Source organism: Pan troglodytes, chromosome 16 (genome assembly GCF_028858775.2).
Source record: "Pan troglodytes isolate AG18354 chromosome 16, NHGRI_mPanTro3-v2.0_pri, whole genome shotgun sequence".
Taxonomy (NCBI): Eukaryota; Metazoa; Chordata; class Mammalia; order Primates; family Hominidae; genus Pan; species Pan troglodytes.
The window spans coordinates 52,489,002-52,515,036 of NC_072414.2; the positions used below are offsets into that span (position 1 = coordinate 52,489,002).

At 37.6% G+C, this 26,035-nt stretch overlaps 1 protein-coding gene and 1 long non-coding RNA gene across 8 annotated transcripts in view; one reads left to right on the forward strand and one right to left on the reverse strand.

The window, feature by feature from the left end:
* LOC107968493 (uncharacterized) overlaps positions 1–26,035 on the forward strand; it is a 50,355-nt gene that overhangs the window by 3,549 nt on the left and 20,771 nt on the right. The window contains exon 2 of the long non-coding RNA XR_002939489.3: positions 5,846–5,913. This is a non-coding gene — a long non-coding RNA (uncharacterized LOC107968493). The remainder of the gene's footprint in view (positions 1–5,845; positions 5,914–26,035) is intronic.
* RORA (RAR related orphan receptor A) overlaps positions 10,460–26,035 on the reverse strand; it is a 735,316-nt gene continuing 719,740 nt past the window's right edge. For 2 of the 7 annotated variants that reach the window (XM_001173408.7, XM_054667625.2), the window contains 6 exons: positions 22,897–23,018; positions 20,922–21,054; positions 20,152–20,259; positions 18,328–18,438; positions 17,262–17,374; positions 14,572–14,929 (listed from right to left, as the gene is read on the reverse strand). In XM_001173408.7, the coding sequence (XP_001173408.1) occupies positions 14,765–14,929; positions 17,262–17,374; positions 18,328–18,438; positions 20,152–20,259; positions 20,922–21,054; positions 22,897–23,018 (752 nt within the window). In that variant the 3' untranslated portion in view covers positions 14,572–14,764. Of the gene's footprint in view, positions 12,065–12,276; positions 14,072–14,571; positions 14,930–17,261; positions 17,375–18,327; positions 18,439–20,151; positions 20,260–20,921; positions 21,055–22,896; positions 23,019–26,035 lie in introns of those variants that run through there. The other 5 variants (XR_010151721.1, XM_063795105.1, XM_063795106.1 and 2 more) reach the window with 5 other exon arrangements.

Sequence of the window (26,035 nt, forward strand, 5' to 3'; positions counted from 1 at the left end):
AATGTTCAACAAATACTAGCTCTTAGTATATAATTTTTCTGAAAGAAAAATCAAAGATGAACAAAACACAGTGGAGATGGCACTGTACAAAGACCTATAATGCAAAGAAGAAATGGTGGGCCGGCCGCGGTGCCTCACGCCTGTAATCCCAGCACTTTGGGAGGCTGAGGTGGGTGGATCACCTGAGGTTGGGAGTTCGAGACCAGCCTGACCAACATGGAGAAACCCCGTCTCTACTAAAAATACAAAATTAGTCTGACGTGGTGGTGCATGCCTGTAATCCCAGCTACTTGGGAGGCTGAGGCAGGAGAATCGCTTGAACCCGGGAGGCACTGGTTGCACTGAGCCGAGATTGCGCCATTGCACTCCAGCCTGGGCAACAAGAGTGAAATCAGTCTCAAAAAAAAAAAAAAAAAAAAAAAAGGAAATGGTATACATATATATATAGAAGATTCCATGGGACCACAAATGAGTAAGAAATTCATTCTGATGGAGATAATTTAGAGATTACTTCAGAGGAGTTTAATTTATTTTGGGTCTTGAAGGATGCGTAGGAGTTCACTGGGTAGAAAAGGGGTTGTGGGTTTTAACTGTGGAAAAAAAAATCACAGAAGTGTGAACAGCTCCACATATTCTGGGGAAGAGGAAAAGCTATTGCATCACTGTGTTGGGGAAATGAAGGTTGTTGGACTGGAAATGGTGAAGCGGACTAGAGATGGTCTTCATTGCCATGCTAGAGATTTTGGACTTTATTCTCTGCATTATGGGGAATCTGTGTGTGTATATGTTTGTGTATCTGTGTTTTAAATAGCTTGAGTTATAAGCTACATACCATAAAATTCATTCATTTTAATTGTACCATTAGGTGACTTTTAGTAAATGTGTGAAGTTTCACAACCCTCAACATGATAAAGTTTTGGAACATTTCCATTAACCCCCAAATCCTGTGTGCCCATTTGTAATCAGTCCCTCTTTCCAGCCCCAGGCAACCATTAATCTACTTTCTGTCTCTATAGGTTTGCCTTTTCTGGACATTTCATTTAATGAAATCATACAATATGTTGTCTTTTGTGTCTGGATTCTTAGCATAATGTTTTAAGGATCATCCATGTTGTAGCATGTATTAGTATTTTTTCCTTTCTGTTGCTCAATAGTAACTCATTTATGGATATGCCCATTTTGTTTATCCCTTCAACATTTGATGAACATTTAGATGGTATCTACTTTTTGGCTTTTCTGAATAATGTTGCTGAGGGCATCATTTATGTGTACAACATTTATGTGAACATTTTATATGTACAAGTCTTTGTGTGAACTTTGCATTTTTATTTCCTTGAGTAGATAACTAGGAGTGGAATTGTTGTATGGTAAATTTGTGTTTAACTTTTTTTTCTATGTTGCTGACACTGGTTTCAAACTCCTGGCCTCAGGTGATCCTCCCCTTGGCCTCCCAAAGTGCTGGGATTACAGGTGTAAGCCATCATGCCCAGCCTATGTTTAACTTTTTAGAAAACTGTCAGATTGTTTCCCACAGCAATTGCACCATTTTATTCTGGGATTTTTAAGCAGAAGAAAGATGTGGTTTTCCATTTCTGGTAAACTGGGGAACAAACAAACCCAGAAGTTGAATGAGAAGCCAATTTAATTTTGAAAGAGTTTATAACAGTGTGTACTTCTTTGAGTTTACAAAATGTTTAATTGGACCAGAATTTAAAAAAAGAACTCTAAAAACTGCAAACATTAACTAAGCAATTACTAGGTGTTCATTTCTTCTTGGGGACCAAATCAAGACAGAGAAATGTGCAAGATCATCTTTTTTTTTTTTTAATCAGTAATAAGTCATTTTCCTACCCCTCAGCTAATGAGCTGCCTTTGCTTGATTTGGGGTGAACTTGGCCTTGGAATAGTTTACAGCTTGGTAACTGCTTCACTCAGGGAATTGCCTCATGAATTTACAATCCTCCATAAGGTATTTTCAAAATGAGAATCCAGAAATAGTCCTCTAGCAACAAGGTTTCAATCTAGTAATTGATTCAGAAACTTTTGGGGAAAATATTGTCGCTAATTGCAGTTTGTTCAAATCAGGCCTTTCAGCAATAAATGGTGTTTCAAGTGGAGAGGGAATCATCAATGCCAAAAACCAGCAAAATACTCTGGCCTAGGATATGCTATGTAAGAATAAGAATGGCTAAAGTTTTCGATTTTTTTCTACTCAGAAGATAATATTTTCTAAAATATATTTAGATATGTTCTGTATTATGTGGCCCCTGGGCTGAAAAAAACCCCAGAAATCATTGTTCACTTGAAAGATGGTCTTTTATAGCGCGTAAGTGTTCTACAGAGAGAAGTTGATAACAGAGATAATTCCAAGCAGAATAATTTAAAAATTGTATTTGTCTTTAGAATGCAGTGTGTGTTTTATCAGAGGAGTAGAGAGAGAATGGTAGAAGGGGTGGGTATGGGGCTTGTTAGGAAGTCATTATAATAGATTTTGGGCGAGGCTAATATTAAAGTTAATTTTTGTCCTTCAAGCAAAGAACAATTGATAGATGATATAGCTTCTTCCCCACAAAAGGGAAGTTATCCTGGAATTAAAAATATTGTTTGAGAAGTCTATCAAGTGGTTAAATAACAAATGGATTACTGAGATGACTGTATTATACTGGAGTAGACAGTTCCCCTCCCAAGGAGAAAAAAATCTAGAATCAAATTAAATACAGGAAGACTGGTTTCTCTCTTTCCAACATGAGAGATAAATGACATTAGAAAAAAACCAAGAGTTTTCTTTAGCTCACCACCGGTGGCAAAGTGAAAGGAGAGAGCTCCTGTTAATCTCCTAGAGTGACGCTTCTGCCACCACTGGGAGTCCAGGCTTGCTTCAAAAGCTGGGGGCGAGGAGTAGAAGCAGTAGGGGAGCCATCAGTGTGAATCTGCTGGAATCTAGGGGGGTTCTCTTGACCAGACATTCCCTTCTCATCCTCAAGTTCCCGAAATCCCTTAAGCACGGAAGTATCTTTTTTTCTTCCTGTCTCTGATGACTTACATTACATTAATAATCTCTTTTGGACCATGGTTTTGAACACCACTGGGCCCTATCTTCAATTTCTTATTCAAAAGGGGAAGCCAAGGTGCTTAACTGCATCTCAGCACAGCAGCAGCTATCTTTCCTACCACCATGCATGTGGCTCGGTGTTTTCACAGACCTGTTAGAAGCTGAGGCCTCTGCACCTGCCCATTTGGTACAAATGCACGTTAGATGTGAAGTCTGCTTTTGAGGGGCTAGACTTGCCCCTTGCTTCCTCTTGCCTCATGAAGAAAAGTTTAGTAGTAACAGTAGCAACTAAGACATTCTTGAGGTCATGTCTTACTGACCAGTCTATGGTTATTACTTTTGCTTTCTTTCCTAGACTTTATTAATAACCTGACATTTGTTATCCCTTCTGCTTTTCCTGTGAGATCATCAGGAACAGAATTTTAAGAAGTCTCTTCTATATTCCCGTTTACCCTTTTTGAAACTGAACAAGCTAATCCAGGATAAAGAGGTGGCTGAAAATCATTATTTTTGGCAAAAGGAGTTTAGGCATGAGTTTGGGCAGAGATCTAGAGGTGACAGATTTCATATTTTAAACTCTGTTTTCATTAACTCTCAATTTCTGCAGACACCGGAAAGTGTAGTGTTTATAATTATGTAGAACTTGATGGTCTACAAAGATTTCACATGCATAATATTTCATTCTTTTTTTCTGAGGTAGTTGAAAATAAAAGCAGGATTAGGGATTGTTTACTACTTGCAGCAACTTTGGGGAATAATTCAGATATTTATTGAATGCTGCTGAGTGCAGGGGATGCTTAGGCATTATGGTATGTGGAGGAAAATGCCAGCTCAGTTGCCTTTATTCTGACTTCAGAGTATTTTATAATTTGAATGTCCTTGATATTACATTGAAAATAATTGATGATGAGGTTTTTGCACCATTAAAATGGTGTAATACTAAGCTGATGCTAAATTTATGGTTCACCCCTAAGTAATTTACTCAAAAGAAAGGGTGGGAGTGGGGCCATGACACTGCAGGTAGTCAGAGACTCTATTAAAAGTCTTTGGCAACATTTCTACAATTCAATTTTAATGACTTCTAAAGCAAAAATGACAATCTATGCATTCAGGATTTCTCTCCTTCTGCACTCAGGGAAGATAGGACTAATCAGTCATGGCATCCTTTTCCTATGAGACAGGAAGCAACTTCAGAATTCTCAGTTCTGCATTTCCAAGAGTGACTGTCAATCAGTGGGTGTTATCTCACAAGTTAATACCTTTTTCTTTGCCTTCTCTGATCAAAAGGGTTGCTTGATCCTTTTAAACATTATTTTCCCTGCAAAATGGCAGCAAATAATTTTTTTTTTTTTTTTTGAGGCAGAGTCTTGCTCTGTTGCCAGGCTGGAGTGCAGTGGTGCGATCTTGGCTCACCGCAACCTCTGCCTCCCAGGTCCAAGCGATTCTCCTGTCTCAGCCTCCTGAGTAGCTGGGACTACAGGCACGTGCCACCAGCCTGGCTAAATTTTGTATTGTTAGTAGAGACAGGGTTTCACCATGTTGGTCAGGCTGGTCTCGAACTCCCGACCTCGTGATTTGCCCATCTTGGCCTCCCAAAGTGCTGGGATTACAGGTGTGAGCTACTGCGCCCAGCCAGTAATTTTTTAAAAAGTGCCTGGCCAATAATTTTTTAAAAAGTGCTACACCGGCCAGGCGCAGTGGCTCATGCCTGTAGTCCCAGCACTTTTGGAAAGACGAGGTGGGCGGATCATGAAGTTAGGAGTTTGAGACCAGCCTGACCAACATGGTGAAACCCCGTCTCTACTAAAAGTACAAAACTTAGCCGGGTGTGGTGGTGTGTGTCTGTATTCCCAGCTACTTGGGAGGCTGAGGCAGGAGAATCTCTTGGACCTGGGAGGCAGGGGTTGCAGTGAGCCAAGATCGCACCACTGCACTCCAGCCTGGCGACAGGGCGAGACTCCATCTCCAAAAAAAAAAAAAAAAAAAGCCAGGCACGGTGGCTCACACCTGTAATCCCAGCACTTTGGGAGGCCGAGGCTGGCAGATCACCTGAGGTCAGGAGTTCAAGACCAGCCTCAACATGGAGAAACCCCGTCTCTACTAAAAATACAAAATGAGCCGGGCGTGGTGGTGCATGTCTGTAATCCCAGCTACTCAGGAGGCTGAGGCAGGAGAATTGCTTGAACCTGGGAGGGGGAGGTTGCGGTGAGCCGAGATCTCCCGCCATTGCGCTCCAGCCTGGGCAACAAGAGCGAAACTCTGTCTCAAAAAAAAAAAAAAAAAAAGGTGCTGTGGTATACACCGGTGCTTCTCACACTTTAATGTGCATACGGATCACCTGGGATCCTATAAAAAGGCAGATTGATTTAGTAGGTCTGGGTGGTGCTGGGATTCTCCAGTTCCAACAAAGTCGCAGGAGATGCCGTGCTGCTAGTCTGGACCACACTTACCTACTCTCTCCTAGACCCTTCACTAGAGACAGGATGTAAGCTAGGAAACTATGTACAGTCCAATTCAATAACCAAGAAAAAAGAAGAAAAACAAGGCAAGTATTCCATTAGAAGCTGAAGTTTTATTATAGGATAACAGTACATAAAGCACATCTAAAATTGATGTGTTCAATGCACTTTTAATAAAGGTAATGTAATATTAAAGGTACAGTTTCTAAGTACAATATAACAACATTCATATTAGAATGAAAATTGGAGTATTTAAAAGACAACATTAAATCTCTCTTTTTTGTACAGCTTGTATTTACAAAATGAATCAAAATATTTTTTTTTTTAAATTCAGGACTCAATAAAATAAACAGCTGGAAATAAGCAGACTACTGTAAGAGTGAATTGGAAAGAAAACCCAAGGTAAGTGAAAAGTTGGACGATCCTCTAATAAAGATCATTAGCAAAGTTTTAGTTCAATACTAGTTTTAGGATTCCCATAAATGGCTTGCATTTTTAGTGTGGCAGAAAAGGAGTTTTTACATACTGTACACAAAACAGACAGCATATATTTATAGGTACAGTATTACTGTTTCCAAACTTGCATGTATATTTACAGAAGGCTGAGTTTGTTTACTCAAACAGAGGTTTGTGAAATTTGTGTGCTTAATCCTCAAGACCTACACACAATTAGAATCAGCATTTCATGTGGTCTTTTTAAATGTGGCTTTAATACTTGGTTGTAGAGGAGAATGTTAACCGTAAGGCTTGGCTTACTTTGTAAATTTAACAAAACAACCCAGGAAAAACGTTTTAACTGGGGCACACTTGTTATCATTTAACAATTGTCAAATGCTGACATGTGCTAGCCATTGTGCAGACGCAAAAAGATACATACAATCTCTACCCTCAGGAAGCTTAGGATGCTAAATGGTGCTTTAAAAAAAAGGTTTCAATCTCTTTCCAAGAGAGGCAGTTAAGGAATGATGTGATTTATATTAAAAGAGATTTCTCCCTCAACTGTAGCCAATCCACTTTAAAAGGTTAACTACTAGCATTAGCTCTCATTAACCACACAATTGCATTTATAATTAAGGTAACAGCAACTCTTCCACAAAAATGGAAAATGTCTAGAATTGTGGGTAAATATTGCAGTGCATGGAAGCCAATAATCATGGCTTGAGAATTTATCACCTTCAATTACAAAAAGTGCAGTAAACAGAAACATTTGCTCTACATTTATAAATTGCTCAAAAATCTTTGCTAAAGATCTTACAAATTCAGTAATATTACAGAACAATTCTAATCAATATTTAATAAGGTTAACTACATCCTTAGTTAGATATTTGATAAACTTTGCTTTTCAATAATGCCAATAGATCTTGGGAGAATGGGTAGAAAGGCTTAATTAAGCTACTTATTAAATAACTTTAAAAATGAAGGTCCTTCACTCAGTTCATGGAACTGGTTGAGGTCATACTGAAACAGAACATCCCGTGTCGAATTTGCTTTATGGCCCATGTTATGGCAGAGGACGTCTCCATCCTTCTCATGACTCAGGTAGGAGGGGAAAGGTTTATTCTGCCATCAAGCCATCTAGGATATTTTATGTAAATGCCTATTATCTATAATAGGAGCTAAGAATACAACTGTGTTAGGTGCCAATAAGACAATTCCTTAATAAGAAAAAAAAGTATGTTACTCCATTAAACAAGTTTCTTTAGGATCTTGAAGGCCTGGCAAATTATTTTTCAGCGTAGGAGATATGCTGTAAAGCCAAGTAGCAAACATAAAGTAAATGCTAATAAGTTTCCATATAGCCATATTTATAAACAAATTCACCCTATAGATGTCAAATATCCATACTAAGGAAGTAATTTTATCCTAATTAAATACACTCTAGAATAATTTATATAATGATATTATGTATTTAAAGAGAAAAGCATGTCCCAAATCCAGCACTCTGATACAGCTGCCAGTTGGGCATAGGTAGATATATATATATATGTATATATATACAAATATATAGTTATACTCAGTGAAATTAACAAGACCCAAAGGTGGTATTGTCTAGGAATAAAAGGGATAATTTTTGTTGTTCACAAAAGTAACTTGTCTAGCACCACACATCAGAAAAACACAAAAATAGCACACTCTAGTTCTAAACAGCTATGTCTAAAATAGATTATATAGTAAAACCAGTATTATACAGCATATTGTGGATTTGATAAACAGATAAATATTTGCACTGAGTAGGCTGTTTATAATATAACATTTTCTTATCTATACAGAATGAAAGCCAAAAAGTTAACTGTATAGAGATGTGCAGAACAACATTAAATATTATGACTCAAAAGCAGGGACAGGTAAATTTGAAAGAAGAGTAAGAGAGAAAATGTTTACAGGCCATTACAAGTTCTTAAGTTAATAGTAAATAAGGAATCGATTGCTCAAGTTGAAGAAAGCAGTAAACAAGAGATTGCATTTACATGCAGATGTCTAAAATTTGTATTTTTTAAGTCTATGCACAAAAGTCATTTGTTTTATTGCTTGACATTCAGTTATGGCTAGATTATTTAACCTATTTTTTTTGTACTTTGGAAACAAGAATATTGTTAAAGGTGCCATAAAAATGGACAACATTGAAAACGGTTTGCAAATAAACCACCTAACACTGCAGTTCTTTATACATATTAAAAGCCTTGTCTGGGGTTTGTCATATGTTAAATATTATTTAAAGTGGGAAAATATGTTGTAGCTTGAAGCCTCCCATTGGCCCAAACATCCAATACAAAAACACATCTCCACAAAAGGAGCAGGCAGACAATACAGGTACATTTATAGAAGCAGCCAGCTAATGTCCTGATGTTTAAAAATTTACCACTGTTTAATATGAGATTTCAAACTGTGTGGATAACAGGAGAATTTTGGATTCAGGAAGATGTATACAGTACATATGGATTTTTTTTGTGAAATCATTTTCACTATATTGCTCAAGAATTATCTGCATTTACATATGCAATCTGTTCAGTGATAATCAAGTTCCTAGAAATAGTATTCATCCACATTAAAGTAATAATGATGAAAAAGGAATCACACATGAACACTGGAGAGAATTTAGTTGTTCTTAGAGAACAACATAATGGCATGTGCAACATGTCAAAGCTAATAGCAAGCTATCTTTCATTAGTTCTTAGAAGGATGAAAGTAAAAGAAGTGTGGTACTGCTAATGTGGCAAAGTACATTAAATGTAAACAGCAAACACAGATTTCCTAGGCATCTATTTAAAATATTCATATTCACTTTCTCAATATAAGACTCCATGTTATGTTGCATCACTGACAAAAGGTTGTTTCTATTTGGATTGAATATTCTGTCATTCATTTATAAATAAATGACTGAATGTATTTATTGCTCTAAGTTCTGAGGGTTTGGTTGAACATGGAGATCCCCCCCTGCCCATCTAGGATGGCTACTTGGTATGAAGTCAGGCTTCTGGATTCTTCTAAAAATTATTCTGAGAGCCTGACAACACTGATCTCACCTACACAGACAGACAGACAGACCCAGAAGTGAAACCAATTGCACTGTGGAGACATTGCTAGTCAGTCTTCTCATCTCTTAAAAATAAATAGCAATAGGAAGGTCTCTATAATACAATCTGATGGAACCTCTTTACTAACATTATGTTTAGGGATAGAATGAAGACCTGTATCATAGACTATTACCAATAGATCAAGATTTACTGTTGCAATTGCGTTTCTGGGCACATTATTTGATCTATAATATAAAGTTGTTTTCATGGGGTTCTATATCATAACTTTATAAGAAGTGGCAATCACATGTTATGTAAAAATGTCAATAACGTGTGTGTGTATACACACATGTACAAATATACATAGAGAGGAGAGATTTCTACCATTTTCCATATTCTTTATTATCAAAAACAACATGGTAAAGGTATCCTTTTCATCTTATAGACATGGGAAGTTTTCCCAGATTATGTTCCTCTGTCATAGTAAGAAAATATATAAATCTTCTTGTGAATGTGTATCCCAAGGTGGAAGAATCAGAGCCAACAATTACATTGAACTTCTCTGACTTTATGGAAAGTAATATGTGGAATATGATAACAAAACTGTATTTCAAAAATATAACATGTAACACTAAATGTTGGCTCGAGTTGCTGCTGTCATACAGGCAGGTTTTGTTTTGTCTTTAAACATTAGCTCTTGTAATGCCTCAGATATAAACTACACATGTAGAAGTAAGAATTGTTTTCCATGAAGGAATTTTTGGTTTGCTCCTAGAGGAGAACACATGAAAACAATAGTTAATTGCTGGTATTTTAAAAACATATTTCATCTTTTACCTATATCACTGTACTGATAGGCAGGTCTCTCCTCTTATTACTGGATTTTAAAATTTTCATCCTTAATATGTAGAATTTGAAATAGTTTTTAACATATGATGCTATATATATATTTATCATGAATATTTTAATTATTAGAGAAATGGTAACTGGAATATGCAAGGACTATACTTTGAATGATGCTCTTTGCTGGTACATTATTAATTTATCTTTTGAACACACTGGCATAACTTTGCTTTGGAAGTTATTCAGTGTTTTGAAACACAAGACTGACGAGCACATCAAGTTCTAAACTCAACAAAATGAGACGAGAGTAGAGTTTACACACACGCAGTTCTATATAGTTCACTTGTGCCTTGGAGGGATAGTATTATTATCATTATTATTGATAATAAAAAACACAATTTGTCCCAGTAGTACTGGCCACCCTGTTTTAAGAGTTTTAGGAGATCCCTGAGCACATTGTTTCTGACTCTTAACCCCAACTCCAAAATGATAGGGCTTCTATCGTTGATACCAAGATGGATTGTCATTCACAGTAAGTCAATTATAAGGTGCTTATTTACCCTTGTTTTTCACCAATCAGCACAAAGAACTGCCAGAAAATAACTTTTTATTATTATCTTAAAATAATAGCATTGGAAGGAGATATGATTTAAACAATCAATGTTTGAAACAGTGGCTTTAGGATTATTATCTGGCTGCCCCTCAACAATAACAAGTGATTCGATCGACATTCCTTAGCCAAAAACAAAAGGCAAAACAAAAAAAACCAAAAAACAAAAAAACCCCAAAAAACTGTACAAATATGTATTTTTCCCTGAGGGATCAAGGTACACCCGCAAGTGCTCTATGTACATATTGCACTAGAGAGGAATGAAGAACATGTGCAAAAAAGCAACAATGAGAGAAGCTTACATACTACTTAAACCTTTTCATGAAAGATACTACTAGGTTGTTTTGCATTTTGGAATGTCGGAACACAACAACTAGCTATTCCTTAGTCTAAAACTAAAAACACACATTTCTACTATGGCACATTCAATGAAATAAAAAGTTTTCCAAAGACAGATAGACAAATTCCATCAAGAAAATAATACAAAAAGTTTGTTTGTATTTTTTTTTTTAGAAAATTACATTACTTTCTTTCTTTGTTTCACATTACAAAATCTTTTTTTCTTTACACAAATCACATTTTATTGCAGGAATATTTCAAGTGCCATCAAATATTTATAGAAGGGTTAAAAAAATAGAAGTCTCTCTAAAGTGGTCCAGACAAGGCTTTGTATAGAATAAATCTTTTTTTCCCCATCTTCTAGTTTTGATTTAAGTATTTTGAATACATTTTCTTTTCCATTGACACTTAGTAGCCTAGAAGCGGTCCGACGCACACACATCATACACATGCAAATCACACACACACACACACACACACACACACACACTCCTTCCTCACCTGACCCTCAGCCCACCCCCATACGCTCACAGATAACTGGGTATCCACACTATAAAGAACAACCAAACTTAGAAGCAGTGTCTTAAGTCATGTTTTTCTTAAGTTAGAAAGGGTGAATTAGGATGCTGAAGACTTTTTAAAAAATCCATAGCTTTAATACACGTTAAGATGCTGAACACTTTAAAAAAAATCCGTAGCTTTAACACAATTTGCAAATGTCCAAAAAGCACTTTCATCTGTACTTTTGTTTGCATTGTGACCAAGGCCAGGTTTTTCACAATATAATAACCATTTGGACACCATTGGAACAGAAGGTATTCAGGCTTTGTACAAAAGCCTTATTTGCCTTATGTAAAAAAATTGTATAAAGGCATTGTAGCAGCGGGGCTGACAGTGATGTGGTTCCAATCCTTAAAAGACTATTTGGAGATTGAAGTTTAGGAAACTTTAATTATAAAAACTATTAAGGATAATTGTTCTGATATCACCCAAGTATTTTATGTCATCACATAGGTGTTTTTATAATAATGAAGAAAGGAAAATGCAGTTTTTCACATCCTTTTCTGAGCTCCATATTTTTTTTAAACTGAATTTATTGTTTAACATCAGATCCCAACTTAGATCCAAATAGTAGTCAGTTGTTTCCTTGTTTCATGGAGCATGTCTCTGTCTACAATTCCATCCTATTATGTCAATCAGTGGACTTGGCTCTTAAGCTCCACCGCTGCTTTTCTTTCAGAAACACCTGGGAAGAAGCATCATATTACCTATCTTGGTTTACCGTAAAAGCAATGTCACCATGGCATGACTATTACTGTGGTTAGAGCATGATTGTTTTTAGGTACATGCAGAATCCCTTCTGGGAAAAGGAATTTCTTTTTAAGTTCATCATTATGTTCTCTCTCACCCTTAGAGAAATTCAATTAGCTTTTATTATTTCACAAATCGACACTGGAATTAGGTTTAGTTGCTCTTTAATGCGCTAGCACCTGAGGCTGGTCATATTCAGAAAGCTTTGGTTAAAAAGAAGTTAATATACTTTAATAAAACCATCCCCAAATTTAGTGAATCTGAATGACAAAAAAACAAACCAAAACCAAAAAACTAAAACACAAAACTCAAACAAAAACAAAACACCATTTCCCCCCAGAGGAGAAACAATAGAAAAAAAATGGATGAATAAATAACTGAACTAAGCTTGGTACTCTTTTCAGAGTATAAATACTATTGATCTTTAAAGGAACTATGCTTACTTAAATTAAAGATTTGATTTAACCCTTCTTGCCCCAATATAAATACTATATGCTGACAGTTAGCATCTCTCTATAAACACATAAAATTTTACATGCCTGTAAGAAATTTAAAGGAATATTACTCTTCTATTTATGGTTAAACTCTTACTATGTTTTTGGAAAAAAAGTTGGATGTTATTTAGGCTTCATACACACATCTGTGTGAATAATACCTTCCCCTTTTCCAAGTCCCTCAAGAAACAAGTCAGAAAAGTCAGTGGAGTTAGAAACAGAGTGAAGTGCTCTGGGAAGCCCATGCTGGTAACCTAGCATGACGTGAAGAGCTGCAATTCCTGTAGAAGATTCCGCAGGGACCCCAATGGCAGAGGAGACTATTTCTCAGACATAAAGGGCTGCATGGAAACTCCTACCTTAACACCCATCGGAGATGTTCCCTTTTCTGTACAAAATGGTCTTTGACCAGTAGTTTGAATCCCACCCCTAGTGCGACTAAAATCATCGTCTAAATGCCTACATTCCCAAAAGGTCACTTGTTTTTAAAATATGCACATCTGTTTATCAGACTATTCCTTTCCCCTTCCCCCACTAGGGATTATTAAAAAAAAAACCATGAAATTAAACAAAAACAACTCAGTATTTCTCACCTGAACACACAAGCCAAATAATCTTCTAAATATTTAATAAAATAAATTACAGTCCACAGTTTCCTAGTGAAGATAAATACAAGAGTAAATGTTTGCAGCTAGCATCAACTTCACTTTAAAGGCTTAAAGTATTTAATATTTAAATAAGAGAAACTGGTTCAACATTGTATGCTTCCCTCACCCTCCTATCCATCGTTTTTCAAATATGGAGAGCAACATTCTTGAATTATAGCATCTATTGACAACAAATCTAGAATTAGTTCACTCTGAGATAAACTCATAGGGTTCCTAGATTATACCAAGAACATAAACATTCACAAAGTAAATGCTTCATGTCCTCACATGGGGAGTGTGCATTTGCTCAGGATATAATCTTTGGGTCCTTCTTATAATAAAAGCTAGATTCCAATAAATATTCTGGTTATTGATTTGTTCTCAAAGCATAAGAATTCCAAGTTGAGACCGAGTCCATATTTAACTACTGAATTGTGTAAAATGAGATTCTCCTCCCCCTCGCCTCCATGAGGTGGCATTTTAAAAAGCTTTAAAAAAAAAAAATGAGCATGATGGTATATGTCCACCATGCCAATCAATCATTCAACTTTGTATGAAGCATAAACACATCTATCATTAAACTTACCAAAAAGCAAAGTATAATTTAGGGAGAGTTCCATTTCTAATTCCAAATTCACATGTTAAAAAAAAAAAATCCAACGTGGTGATTTCTAGATATGACCAGCCAGTCTCTTAAAAGTAATTTTGTAAACAGCAGCATAAATACCTCCCAACGTACCTTCCAAGCCTTCTCAGTTAAACTTGTGTTTCTGGTGCACATGCGACACGACAGTGAACACGCTAGCATTTAATTTAAAGAAAAAGGTGCAAAATGAAAGTGCCTTATCAATTCAACAGGAAAAGCTACACCAGTAACTACATTTTATATTACTTAAAACAATATATAAACAATATCTCTTTTAGCTATATATAGTCTTCATGCCCATTTACCCTGTAATATATTATAATGCTATTGTTGCTACTGCTATGGACCCTTTTCATGCCATCCTGCGGACTGGCAATAATCGGTGAAAAAATAAAAACTTCCTTCATGAAACAAAGAGCTAGTTGTGCAAAGTAATGCCGCAACCTCCGCTATGCACACCAGTCACCGATTATTGCTGGACTCTCTGTTGTTACTGACAGATTGGTGACTCTGTAGAAAGTCTGTGGGCAGTGAGCTACAAGAAAAGGAAATCCTCCGACTTTAGTACCCTCCTTCTGTTGTAAACAGAGGTCAATGATCAAGAAGTCAAGACAGAAAAAGGGTCCATATCTGTAGGCATAATGGAAATCATATGCATGAGAAAAACAAGTTCAACTTTTATTTGTTTTCATTGTTTCCCCTCCTTTGCCTGACCCCGATCACCAAAAGATGTGCAGTGTGTGGCGCTCCAGGTCTGTGCAGGGCCATATAAAGTGTCTCGGTTAATTTTTTTGTTTGTTTTTCATGTTTGTACTTCAGACATTCTAGAAGTGCTTAGGTGATAACATTTACCCATCAATTTGCATTGCTGGCTCAAATTCTGAAGTGAACAACTCCTTGTATAATGGAGGAAAATGAAGTCGCACAATGTCTGGGTATATTGCTTTAAATGCCATTAGCTTTTCTGTATGTCGTCCACATAAGGCTCTTAATGTAGACACCTTGCATATTAACTGTAAGTGAAAGAAAGGACACACCGTCAGGCAAGAACAGGCATAAGCATCAAAGATCAGGGAACCTGAATGATCTTTATGACATTGTTTATAATGGTGAAACACACTTAAAGCAACTTAAACATCCAGTAGCAGAGGATTGGTAAAAATAAATGATGGCTGGGCACGGTGGCTCATGCCTGTAATTCTAGCACTTTGGGAGGCCGAGGCGGTTGGATTGCCTGAGCTCAGGAGTTCCAGACCAGCCTGGGAAACACGGTGAAACCCTGTCTCTACCTAAAAAAAAAAATTAGCTAGGCATGGCAGCGTGCGCCTGTAATCCCAGCTACTCGGGAGGCTGAGGCAGGAGAATTGCTAGAACCTGGGAGGTGGAAGTTTCAGTGAGCCGTGATCACGCCACTGCACTCCAGCTTGGGTGACAGAGCAAGACTCTGTCTCTTAAAATAAATAAATAAATAAATAAATAAATGATGATATAGTCATGTCATAGAATGCCAAGTATACATTAAATATGATTTTCAAGGTGAATAATTCAATAACTAGAAAAGATGTTCATAAGCAAAAGTTGGCACAGCTTGTCAGCAGCAGACTCATACAGAACCCAAGGCTCTTGACTTCTAGTCCAAGATGCCTTCTGCTCTACTTCCTGGAATCCTGCCTTCTACCACTGTGCAAAAAGATGTCTAGTGATAGAGAAGCGGGTGAGGGTCAGTGGTGGGTGGGTAGTGAAGGCACTGCAACTGGAGGTGATGGCATCCTCTACACATTTTATCCAGAACTGGCACTAGTCAACTCCGATAACTACACGTTTCTTTTCGATAAGGAGTTTTGCCTGTAATAAAGCACTGCTGGGTCTGAGCAAAATAATAGAGTCAGAAGGCCTGGATGGAGGTCCTAGCATTGACCATTTACCAGCTGAGGGTAATGACACAATTTGCAAAATTACTTTTAGATTCCAAAGCACCTCACAAAGGCAAACTGCTTATTATTTTAACCCAGAATAACCTTCTCTAGGAAATGTTTTCACCAGATCTTGTCCACATGTTAAGTGCTGTTTATAATCAGAGATCCTAATGGTACTCTTGCATTTGGGCAAAGAGATGGAGAGTGAAGCTCCTGACAGGGCTCCTCCCTTCTACTTCCCATTCCTGCCCCGTTTGCTCATTTAACAGGTGCAAAACCAAAAAGCAAAACAGCAATTAACCCCCAGTTACCCCTTTCTGACCTAACAGGTGCGAAATCAAAAGCAAAACCAGCAGTTAACCCCCAGTTACCCCTTTCTGGTCTAACATAGCTATAAAGGAGAAAAAAAAAACAAGCAAACAAATAAACAAGAAAACAAAACCAAAAACTTCTCACATCATCTCACACAATAAAATACATAAAATAAGAAAGAACAGGGCTGATTGTTCTAAGACCAAATACATACTACTAGCAATGGTACTGAAGGATATTAGCACATTTAAAAAATTGACATTATAATCATTTTTATTGTGAAAGATAATGATTGGTAAAAATGAAACCTTATGCTTTGAATACAGAGTAGTGATGGGAAATTGACAAAAATGCAAAAGTCATTTACTGTTGATGACTAATAAATTTAATGGAAGTAGAACTAATATTAGTATATATGGTCATCCTGATTAAGTCTTTTAGTCCTTTATAACTTCTTCCTAAATTCAAAGATTATAGGCTGGGCACAGTGGCTCACTCCTATAATCTCAGCTCTATGGGAGGTGGAGGAGGGAGGATTGCTTGAAGCCAGGAGTTCGAGACCAGCCTGGGCAACATAGCAAGATACCCATCTCTACAAAAAATAATAAATAAATTAGCCAAGTGTGGTAGCACATATACCTGTAGTCTCAGCTACTCAGGAGGCTGAGACGGGAGGATCTTTTGAGCCCAGAAGTTCAGGGTTGCATAGAGCTATGATTGTGCCACTTCACTCCAGCCTGAGAAACGGAGTGAGACCCTGTCTCTAAAAAATAAATAAATTCAAAGATTATTTTTCCAGTTTATGTCAGTGCAGAATATTAACTCTGCTTTATGCCTAACTTTGATGGAAGAGAATTTCTAGAATGTAATTTTTTTTCCTACATTGCCTTATTGTTGCAGGACACTTTGTAATCAACGATAATAAGTATAATTTAGACTGAATAATGAGCTGTGGCTCAACAGAATTTTTTTGAAATGGAAATTTATTTCTTTTTAGTAGCCTGCTGCCTTCTGATACTTTTGGGAATTGGTCATATGACTTACATGACCATATTGGCAGCATGATTTGTGCCAGGGGATAGTCAGGCCACGCCAACTAGAAGCCTTTGGCACTCACCTTTGTTAGTATTCCATCTTCTCGGTGATTCTTCTGTAGGACGTGTTGAAGAGCTAGCTGAATTTTCTGTTGCAGTTTTTCAATTTTTACCTTTTCTTGCAGCCATGAGCGATCTAAACATAAAAAAATGATATTCTTTAGCATTCCTCTGACATGGTGTCAGGATCCTTCTTCTCCGAATTCTTTTGATACGGATAATTATATCACAATGAATATTTAGAGACTCAGAGGCCAGTTTCACTCCTCTTTCAAAATTTCTCCTAATGGAATGAAAAGTGATCTAAGGAAGTTATAAAACAGGGTGTTAAACCTTTCCATTTTTACCAATACTTAAAGGAAGGATCCTCCCTTTCCAAAGGATAAACAATTAAATATGAGGCCATACTCATATGAGTGCAAATGAAACCATCATAGCCCCTCGAGACGTTCTAATAATTATACTTTGGAATGAAATATTCATTATCGATCCTGCTAGCTTTTTTGAAAAATAGGAAAGTTTTCTTGTAATCCTTGTCAACTAAAATTGTCAATACAATTCCAACTGACTTAAGGGTTGTTAATTTAGGATAAAGTCTTTATGTCTAAGTCTTCCAAATAGAAGGTAGTAACTTAGCAAAAGTGATTATCCCCAAACATGCACTACTGGTTGAAAACACAGATTAAATTCAGATAATCTAGTGGATGACATCTAAATGGATTTTAACAAAAAATAGGATGTCTTAAAAATCACGTTATCCTGGAGACTGGTGTTAAGACAGGCAACCCTATTCTACCACAGCATTTCTCTTGGTATCAGGAGGTTAATTCTGGACTGGATTTTGTTCAATTCTCATTTCTTTACATTTTGTCTGAAAGGCATGAGGTTTTCTCAAAAGAATATATGTTTGTGTTGGATGGGTGGAAAAGAGAGGGTGTTATTTGAAGACTTAAAATCCAATTTAATAAGGCTGGAGACCTCTCTTAGTAGCTCCCAAATATTTTATAGCTATTAAACGCATGGGCCTTGTAAAAATTCTTTATCTTAGACAATTCTAAAACCATTTTTATTTTTATTTGGTTGTCTTACCTGCTGACATCAGTACAAATGCAGAAAATAATGCAATTTCATCTTCAGTCAGGTGCATAGAACATAAACTCTTTCCAAATTCAAACACAAAGCTAATAAAGTCTTCACAACCTGCCAAAATGAAAACAAAGACAGTTTAGAATTTTGATTATTGTCTTAGGAGAAAAACCTAGGTCTTAGGTTTTCCTAAGGTTCTCCTAAGTCCAATAGAAGGTCTTAGGAGAAAAACATGGGGAAGGTGAAGAGAGATCAAGTGGTTGAAGATCAGAAGGAATAGTAGTAACATTTCTACAGTATAATAGTTTAAAATCTTAAAAGAAAAATCTGTTTAGCCATCACCACCACTTCCATCACATCACCGTTGCCACTGTCATCCTCATTGAAAATAATGAGACTGAACTTTTGTTGTGTGATTACTGTGGCAAGTACTGCTCTAAGATATTTCTTTGGGTTTCTTCTTATTTTAAAACAGCTCTATGAAGGAGGGATTATTATTATCCCAATTTTAGAGGTAAGGAAACTGAGACTTGGAGAGGAAAGTAATGCACCTGTGGTCACACAAGTAGAAAGTACAGCCTAAGAAGAAGCAAAGCTAGGCTGACTGATTTCAGAGCCTACACTTTTAACCTATAGAGTCTAATAGCCATATTCTAACTGATATGTTAAATTAACTCATTTTTGTTTTCAACTCTATTTCATCTGAAACATCCTTAAAAATGTTAACAAATGACACATTCTGGTGGTAAAACTATTATAACTATTTACCAGCCTGAAAACACAGAATGTGAAAGTCCCCTAGAATAATAATCCGTTTTCCAAAAGACTGGTTAAGTTTGGTGTCTATTCCTTCAGATTTGCATATTTTACATATAAATGTATATATTTAAATGACAATGTGCTACATGACAGTTCATTATATATATCATCTGTCATATAACTTTAAAAAAAATCACTCATTTTAGATACTTATCCATTCTTCTTAATAACTATGTTCATTTTATTTAAATTATAGAAATCCAAAATTTATTATTAATTATTCTGAGACAGAGTCTCAATCTGTCACCCAGGCTGGGGTGCAGTGGCATGATCTCAGCTCACTTAAACCTCCACCTCCCGGTTTCAAGTGATTCTCCTGCCTCAGCTTCCTGAGTAGCTGAGACTACAGGCATGTGCCACCATGCCCAGCTAATTTTTGTATTTTTAGTAGAGATGGGGCTTTGCCATGTTGGCCAGACTGGTCTCAAAACTCCTGACCTCAGGTGATCCGCCTGCCTTGGCCTCCCAAAGTGCTGGGATTACAGGCATGAGTCACCGCGCCTGGCCCAAAATTATTTATTATACAAAATTATTTATTATAAATTATATATCATGGTTTCACTTAACTGTAACTTTTTTATTTCTTTGATATCTGCATTTCAGTCTCATTAATGGTTACTGTTTGAGGGGGATGGAAGGGCAAAGCTTTTGCCCTTTGCTTAATTTTATGTATCAACTCACATCCTAAAGGTCATCTGAATAATATATCACCAGCAAATCTGGTTTCTTAAAATCTGGAAGGGAACTGGAAGGACACGTCATATAAATCCCTTTGATTACCAACTAGATAAAATGCAACTCTACATCTTTACATGTAATGTAGACAAAAAACTTTTGAGCTATATGACTTTTCTACAGTGACTAACTAGAAAGTAAAATAGGTATAAAACCCCTTAATTTTTGTTTCTAAATAAACAGTTTTCATTTTGTCCAAGCAGAGCTTTCACTCAACCCGCATCTTTTCCTATAGCCCCGATTTGAAGAAAAGGCACCTTGATATCCTCTTACCTAAGGATTTGAAGACGTCGGGGCTGGCATACTTCCCATCAAAGTACACGGTGTTGTTCTGAGAGTCAAAGGCACGGCACATTCTGATAAACACCACCTCTAGAGAACCTAAGCAGAGGCAGAAATGGTTGGGGTCATTTGGGTCATCTGATGTTAGTGAGTTTGTTTCTAAGGTGCTCATGTAGAGACTCCTTCTGAAACAGCATGGTGGGTGTCGTGTGCAGTTTAGCTAGCGGGTTCTCAGTCACATCAGCTGTCTATCCAAAAGGGCAGAGTTTTCTATGTAATTAAAAGACTGTTGTGCTGAAGCTAAGCCCTGTTTAACTGAAGTGAGGGTTGATTTATAAATTACTTCCTTAGCACTCTTCTGCCTCGCAATGCAGAGTCTCAGAGTTGCTAGGAAAGCATTTATTCATATGTACTAAAACCAAGAATCAAAAACAAGTATATCTTTCTGAGTTCTACTTCCTTCTTCCTAACATCATAAACTCGGAGGACTTGGAGGGTAGAAACAAAACACACGTGATGGGAAAATTTGGGAATGTAGGTGACCTTCAAATTAATCTTTTCACCCAGAAGAGAAGTGGGGGGAATGTTTCCTGAATATATCTTAAAACCTTTGAAAAGAACTCCATTTCTGCTAAGAAAAACCTGAGCTATTATCATTGGAGAAAAACTGTTCCCGACACCTTCCTTACCAAGCATTTCTTTAATAAGCGGGTGAAAGCAGGTTAGGAAGAGATCTCAAAATTCACTTGCAAAGCACATACCTGCTTTTAGAAGCACAATTTGATCATTTTGACACAATTCCATAAATCCATCAATGCGTTTGGCAAACTCCACCACATACTGTATAGCTTCTGTAATTTTGATGGCACACAATTGCCACATCACCTCCCGCTGCTGTTAAAGAGGGAAACACATTAACATCCTCCAGGAAGATGTTAGGTTTTGTAGCAGAAGCTGCAGAGTTATGAAAGCAAAGCATGCCACTGCTTTAGCCCTGGGCCACGAAGAGTGGCAAAGTGGGATCTTATTTTATTTTATTTTATTTTTGAGATGGAGTCTCGCTCTGTCACCCAGGCTGGAGTGCAGTGGAACGATCTCAGCTCACTGCAACCTCTGCCTCCTGGGTTCAAGTGATTGTCCTGCCTCAGCCTCCTGAGTAGCTGGGATTAGAGGCACCTGCCACCACACCCAGCTAATTTCTGTATTTTTAATAGAGACAGAGTTTCACCATGTTGGCCAGGCTGGTCTTGAACTCTGGACCTCAAGTGTTGTCTGCCTGGGCCTCCCAAAGTGCTGGGATTACAGGGATGAGCCACCATGCCCGGTCTGGATCTTCTTTTAAGTAATTATTTTGCCTTGGGAAATTTAACACCACTTTACTTTGGGGGAAGGGAGAAAAGGAGGAATCAGCTGAATTTATTGTGTACCTACTGTGAGCTAGGTGCTTTATGACATCCTTGTTTTAATTCACTTTCATAAGAATATTTTTTTCTGGCTGGGCATGGTGGTTCACGCCTGTAAACCCAGCACTTTGGGAGGCCGAGGCAGGGAGATCACTTGAGGTCAGGAGTTCAAGACCAGCCTGGCTAACATGGTGAAACCCTGTTCCTACCAAAAATACAAAAATTAGCCAGGCGTGGTGGTACACACCGGTAGTCCCAGCTACTCGGGAAGCTGAGGCAGAAGAATTACTTGAACCCGGGAGGCGGAGGTTGCAGTGAGCCGAGATTGCGCCAGTGCAACTGTCAGCTTGGCGACAGAGTGAGACTGTCTCAAAACAAAACAAAACAAAAAACTGGTGGATATGGGAGCCAGGATTCAAATCCAAGCATCTCTGACTCTAAAATCCTATTTCATATACTTTGTTGCTTCTTACTGTTTTCTTGCTTCTCCTTTGTAGCTTTGGCTGCTGGCATTACCTGCTACCTCAAAGGCAAACAAAGCAATGTGTTGCTATTCCCCAACATGTCCTGTTAAATTCCTTTTATATTCGCACTCTCCATTTCAGTTACAGAATGATCTGGATCTTTTTCGTTGCTAACTTGTTTCCCCAATCTTAGTTTCAGACTGTTCCCACCGATATGATGGGGTGGAAGAAACACTGAATTAGGAGCCAGGAGTCAAGGTCTGGTCTTGATGTTTCACTCTCCAGACATGCCAACGGATGTTAGTTTTCCTCAAATGTAAGATGGATTCACCTAGATAATCTTGTTGATCTGGGTGTTTTATAGAAAAAGGCAAGTAGGGTACTATTTGTCAGCCTCATATTGCTAGGTTCAGACTGGAGTTATGATCACAGCTTCTAAATTTTTTTTGTATATACTCCCTAATACAACTTCCAGAAACATGAGGCTTCCTTGTCAACTTCCAGAAACATTAGGCTGAGATTATTTTACATGAACTTCCAGACCTTAAAATCTTGATTGTGATATTGAGACAATTCTCAATTCATTTAGACTTTTGGAAGCTGCTTAATCTATTCTCCTGTTGACAAATGGAAGGAGGTATGTGTATACCTAGAAAGCACAATAGAAATTATTTGCTATTGCTGAAATTTTGCATCTCAGTTAAATGGCAAAGCTTCAAGTACATTAGTAGCTTCAGAAAAAAGATATTTAAACAGAAACCTGATGACATTCATTCTTTAGTCTGTGTGAACTCTTGACCAACTTTCCTATACCAACACCCTTCCCAATATTGCCCCAATCCTAGGAGGAAAAATTCCTCAGATCATACCTTGTTTTGATAGTTCTCAATTTCTTCCTGTAAAAAGGTCTGCCACGTTATCTGCTGGAGCTCTTCTCTCAAGTATTGGCAGGTTTCCAGATGCGATTTAGATATATTCTGTGCAAGGTGTTCTAAGGAGAAAACGGGAGATCACAAACATGAAAAGCGAAGTTCTTTGAATAATTGGTGATTTAATATTTGCTTTAAGAAATAACAAGTAGAAAACAATGTGCTGTGCGAGTTTTGACTGTCTTTACACATTTAAACAAGTAATTTGGAACTGTTTTGTATTTGGGAACGTGAAGGAGGACAGGGACTTTGCAAAGCCAGCATTTGAAGATAAGACCTGGTGACTTCAAAGACCCTCGTGACTTTGCCCTTGTTCTGTGCCTTTATACCAATGTCTAGGAATGAAAAAATATTGACCTAGATAGACATAGGAAATGATTGACGTGGTGCTTCTTCTTGGCATTTTTATGAAGACACATCTGCCATATAACATTGACCTGGGAAGGATTATTCTTATTCTTGAAAAACTAGAAAATGATATTCTTTTATGGTGACAACTAGGTATTTCTTTTGTTTTTCCTGCAAATTGCAGAACAAGCATTACTGAGGGCCTACCATGTGGCTATGCATAGTGTAGTTGTGAAGCCACATACTCTGGAGCTAGACCATTTGAGTCTGTATCTCAGCTCTGCTGCTTACTAGCTGTGTGATCTCGGGTATGTTATTTAACCTCTTTGTGCTTGGTTTCCTCATTTGTAAAATGAGGGAAATGGTACCTATTTCACAGGGCTGCCATGAGAATTAAAAGAGTTGAGCCCTTAGAATGGGGAGGATTACTTAGAATGTGCTACAGAATATTAGTTATTATTATACTTGAGCATAAGGAGTTTGAAGATATGAAAGACCTAGAGGCCAAAGTTGTTTTCTCTAGGAGCTTGTAATCTGGTGAACACGTATGAACACACTGGAAGGACAATTCAAGTCTAGATAATAAGGTATAAAGTTGAATTACAGAAGAAGAGAATGAAAAAAGTAATTGAAGCTGTCAGAAAAGGAAGAGATTGGCTGGGCGTGGTGGCTCACGCCTGTAATCCCAGCACTTTGGGAGGCTGAGCTGGGCAGACCACTTGAGGTCAGGAGTTCAAGACCAGCCTGGCCAACATGGTGAAACCCTGTCTCTATTAAAAATACAAAAAAAACTGGCGTGGTGTTGGCTGTCTGTGATCCCAGCTACTTGAGAGGCTGAGGCAGGTGGATCACCTGAGGTCAAGAGTTCAAGACCAGCCTGGCCAACATCATGAAACCCTGTCTCTACTGAAAATACAAAAATTCGCTGGGCGTGGTGGCGGGTGCTTGTAATCCCAGCTACTTGGGAGGCTGAAGCAGGAGAATCGCTTGAACCTGAAAGCTGGAGGTTGCAGTGAGCCGAGATCACACCACTGCACTCCAGCCTGGGCAACAGAGCGAGACTCCCTCTTAAAAAAAAAAAGAAAATTATATCTGGGGAAGTGGAACAAGCAGTTTTGTGCTTGGTGGATTGGAGCACAGAGAAGCTCAGGCAGGAGGACCACATAGAAGGCTGCTAGAATCTAGATGCCAGGAACTAACAATTTGGAGCAGCTTGATAATAATTGTTCTGGAAGGGAAGGATGATTAAAGAAGTATTTTTTAAAAGAATTGACAAAATCCCATGAATATAAAACCATATCAAAAAATGATCCCTCTCCCTAGGGTTTTGAGTATAGAATAGGCAAGTCATTTTAAAAGAACGGTGCTGAATGCAAACTTGGCAACACTAGGGAGAATATCTACTTGTTTGGAAATTTGTTACTGCTTTTGTCAAACAGAAGCAGACTTGTTTGTGTGAAAACAGAGCAGGTTCACCTAAATGGAACTGGAAACCAGAATCTCCTTAGAGACACTGAAACATAATAAACCTGAATGGCCCTACTTGGCAACACATAGACACTAAAACAGCATGAATAAATAACATAAAAAATAAAACACAAATAAAAGAACAAATGTAAAGGAAAGAATGAGAAACTGAGAGTGAGAGGGAGAAGCCAGTAAATTACATGTCTTAGAATCAGTGACGCTGGAGAATAGGTGAGTAAAGACAAAAATAATGGGGAGTAAGAAACAAGAAAATACATAAATAAGGTAGTGAACTACCTCTTTTGGAAAGAACTCTCACTATATAAGATCATTTCTAGAATGTAAACCAATTTTTGCCGATAAAAAAATGATGAAGAGTCTTCGCAGGGAAGTAGGGGGGGATGCTGTGGAGTGAAGGATGAGAAGAGGCTCATATCATTTCCTTCCAGGTTATGTTTCATTTCTAGTTAATAAGATACTTAGCATCTTGTGGTTTCACTTTGTCTTAAGAAACTGTGGCCACTTATCCCTACCTATTTAAAACAGCCAATAAAAAGTGAGACAACAAATCATGCAGTGCACATGACATACCAGTAGAGGGCAGTGGTTGCATTCACACCATCTGCTCACCAACAGCCTTTCATTCCAATTCATAGTCGCTTTGGCAAGTGTAAGGTTTTAGACACTTTGCTATTTTTAAATCTCCATTTCAGCAAAGGCGAGTATGGTCAGGCTGAATAAAATTCGAGAATTTAAGCGTGGTCTCTCAGATAAAGTCTGGAATAGTGAAATACCTTGGGCTAGGAGTTAGGAGACCTGGCTTCTGTCTGAGCTCAGCAGATAATCTATAGTCTACCTCACTTTGTGACTGGGGCAAGTCATGTGCCCCAACCATGACTGCTTCAGCAATACAGCCAGCGCCTCGATACTTCAGATGGGAAGTCCTCGCTTCTGAGTTAGTCACAGATTTTCGTAGTGGGAAGGAACTTTAGACAGCATCTGGTCCAAACTGTCCTTGTTTAACAAATAATAATGACATTAATAATTATGATAGCAGTTAACACATATAGCATTCACTATATGCCAGTCCCACATAATTTGTGTCTATCCTGAATATGTATGTTTTCTCACTTAATCCTTATAACAACCCCAAGAGAAAGGTACTAGTATTATCTCCATTTTACAGAGGAGGAAACTGAACCACAGTGAAGTGACTTCTTCAAGGTGTCACAGCTGGCAAGTAGCAGAGCTATGATTCAGACAC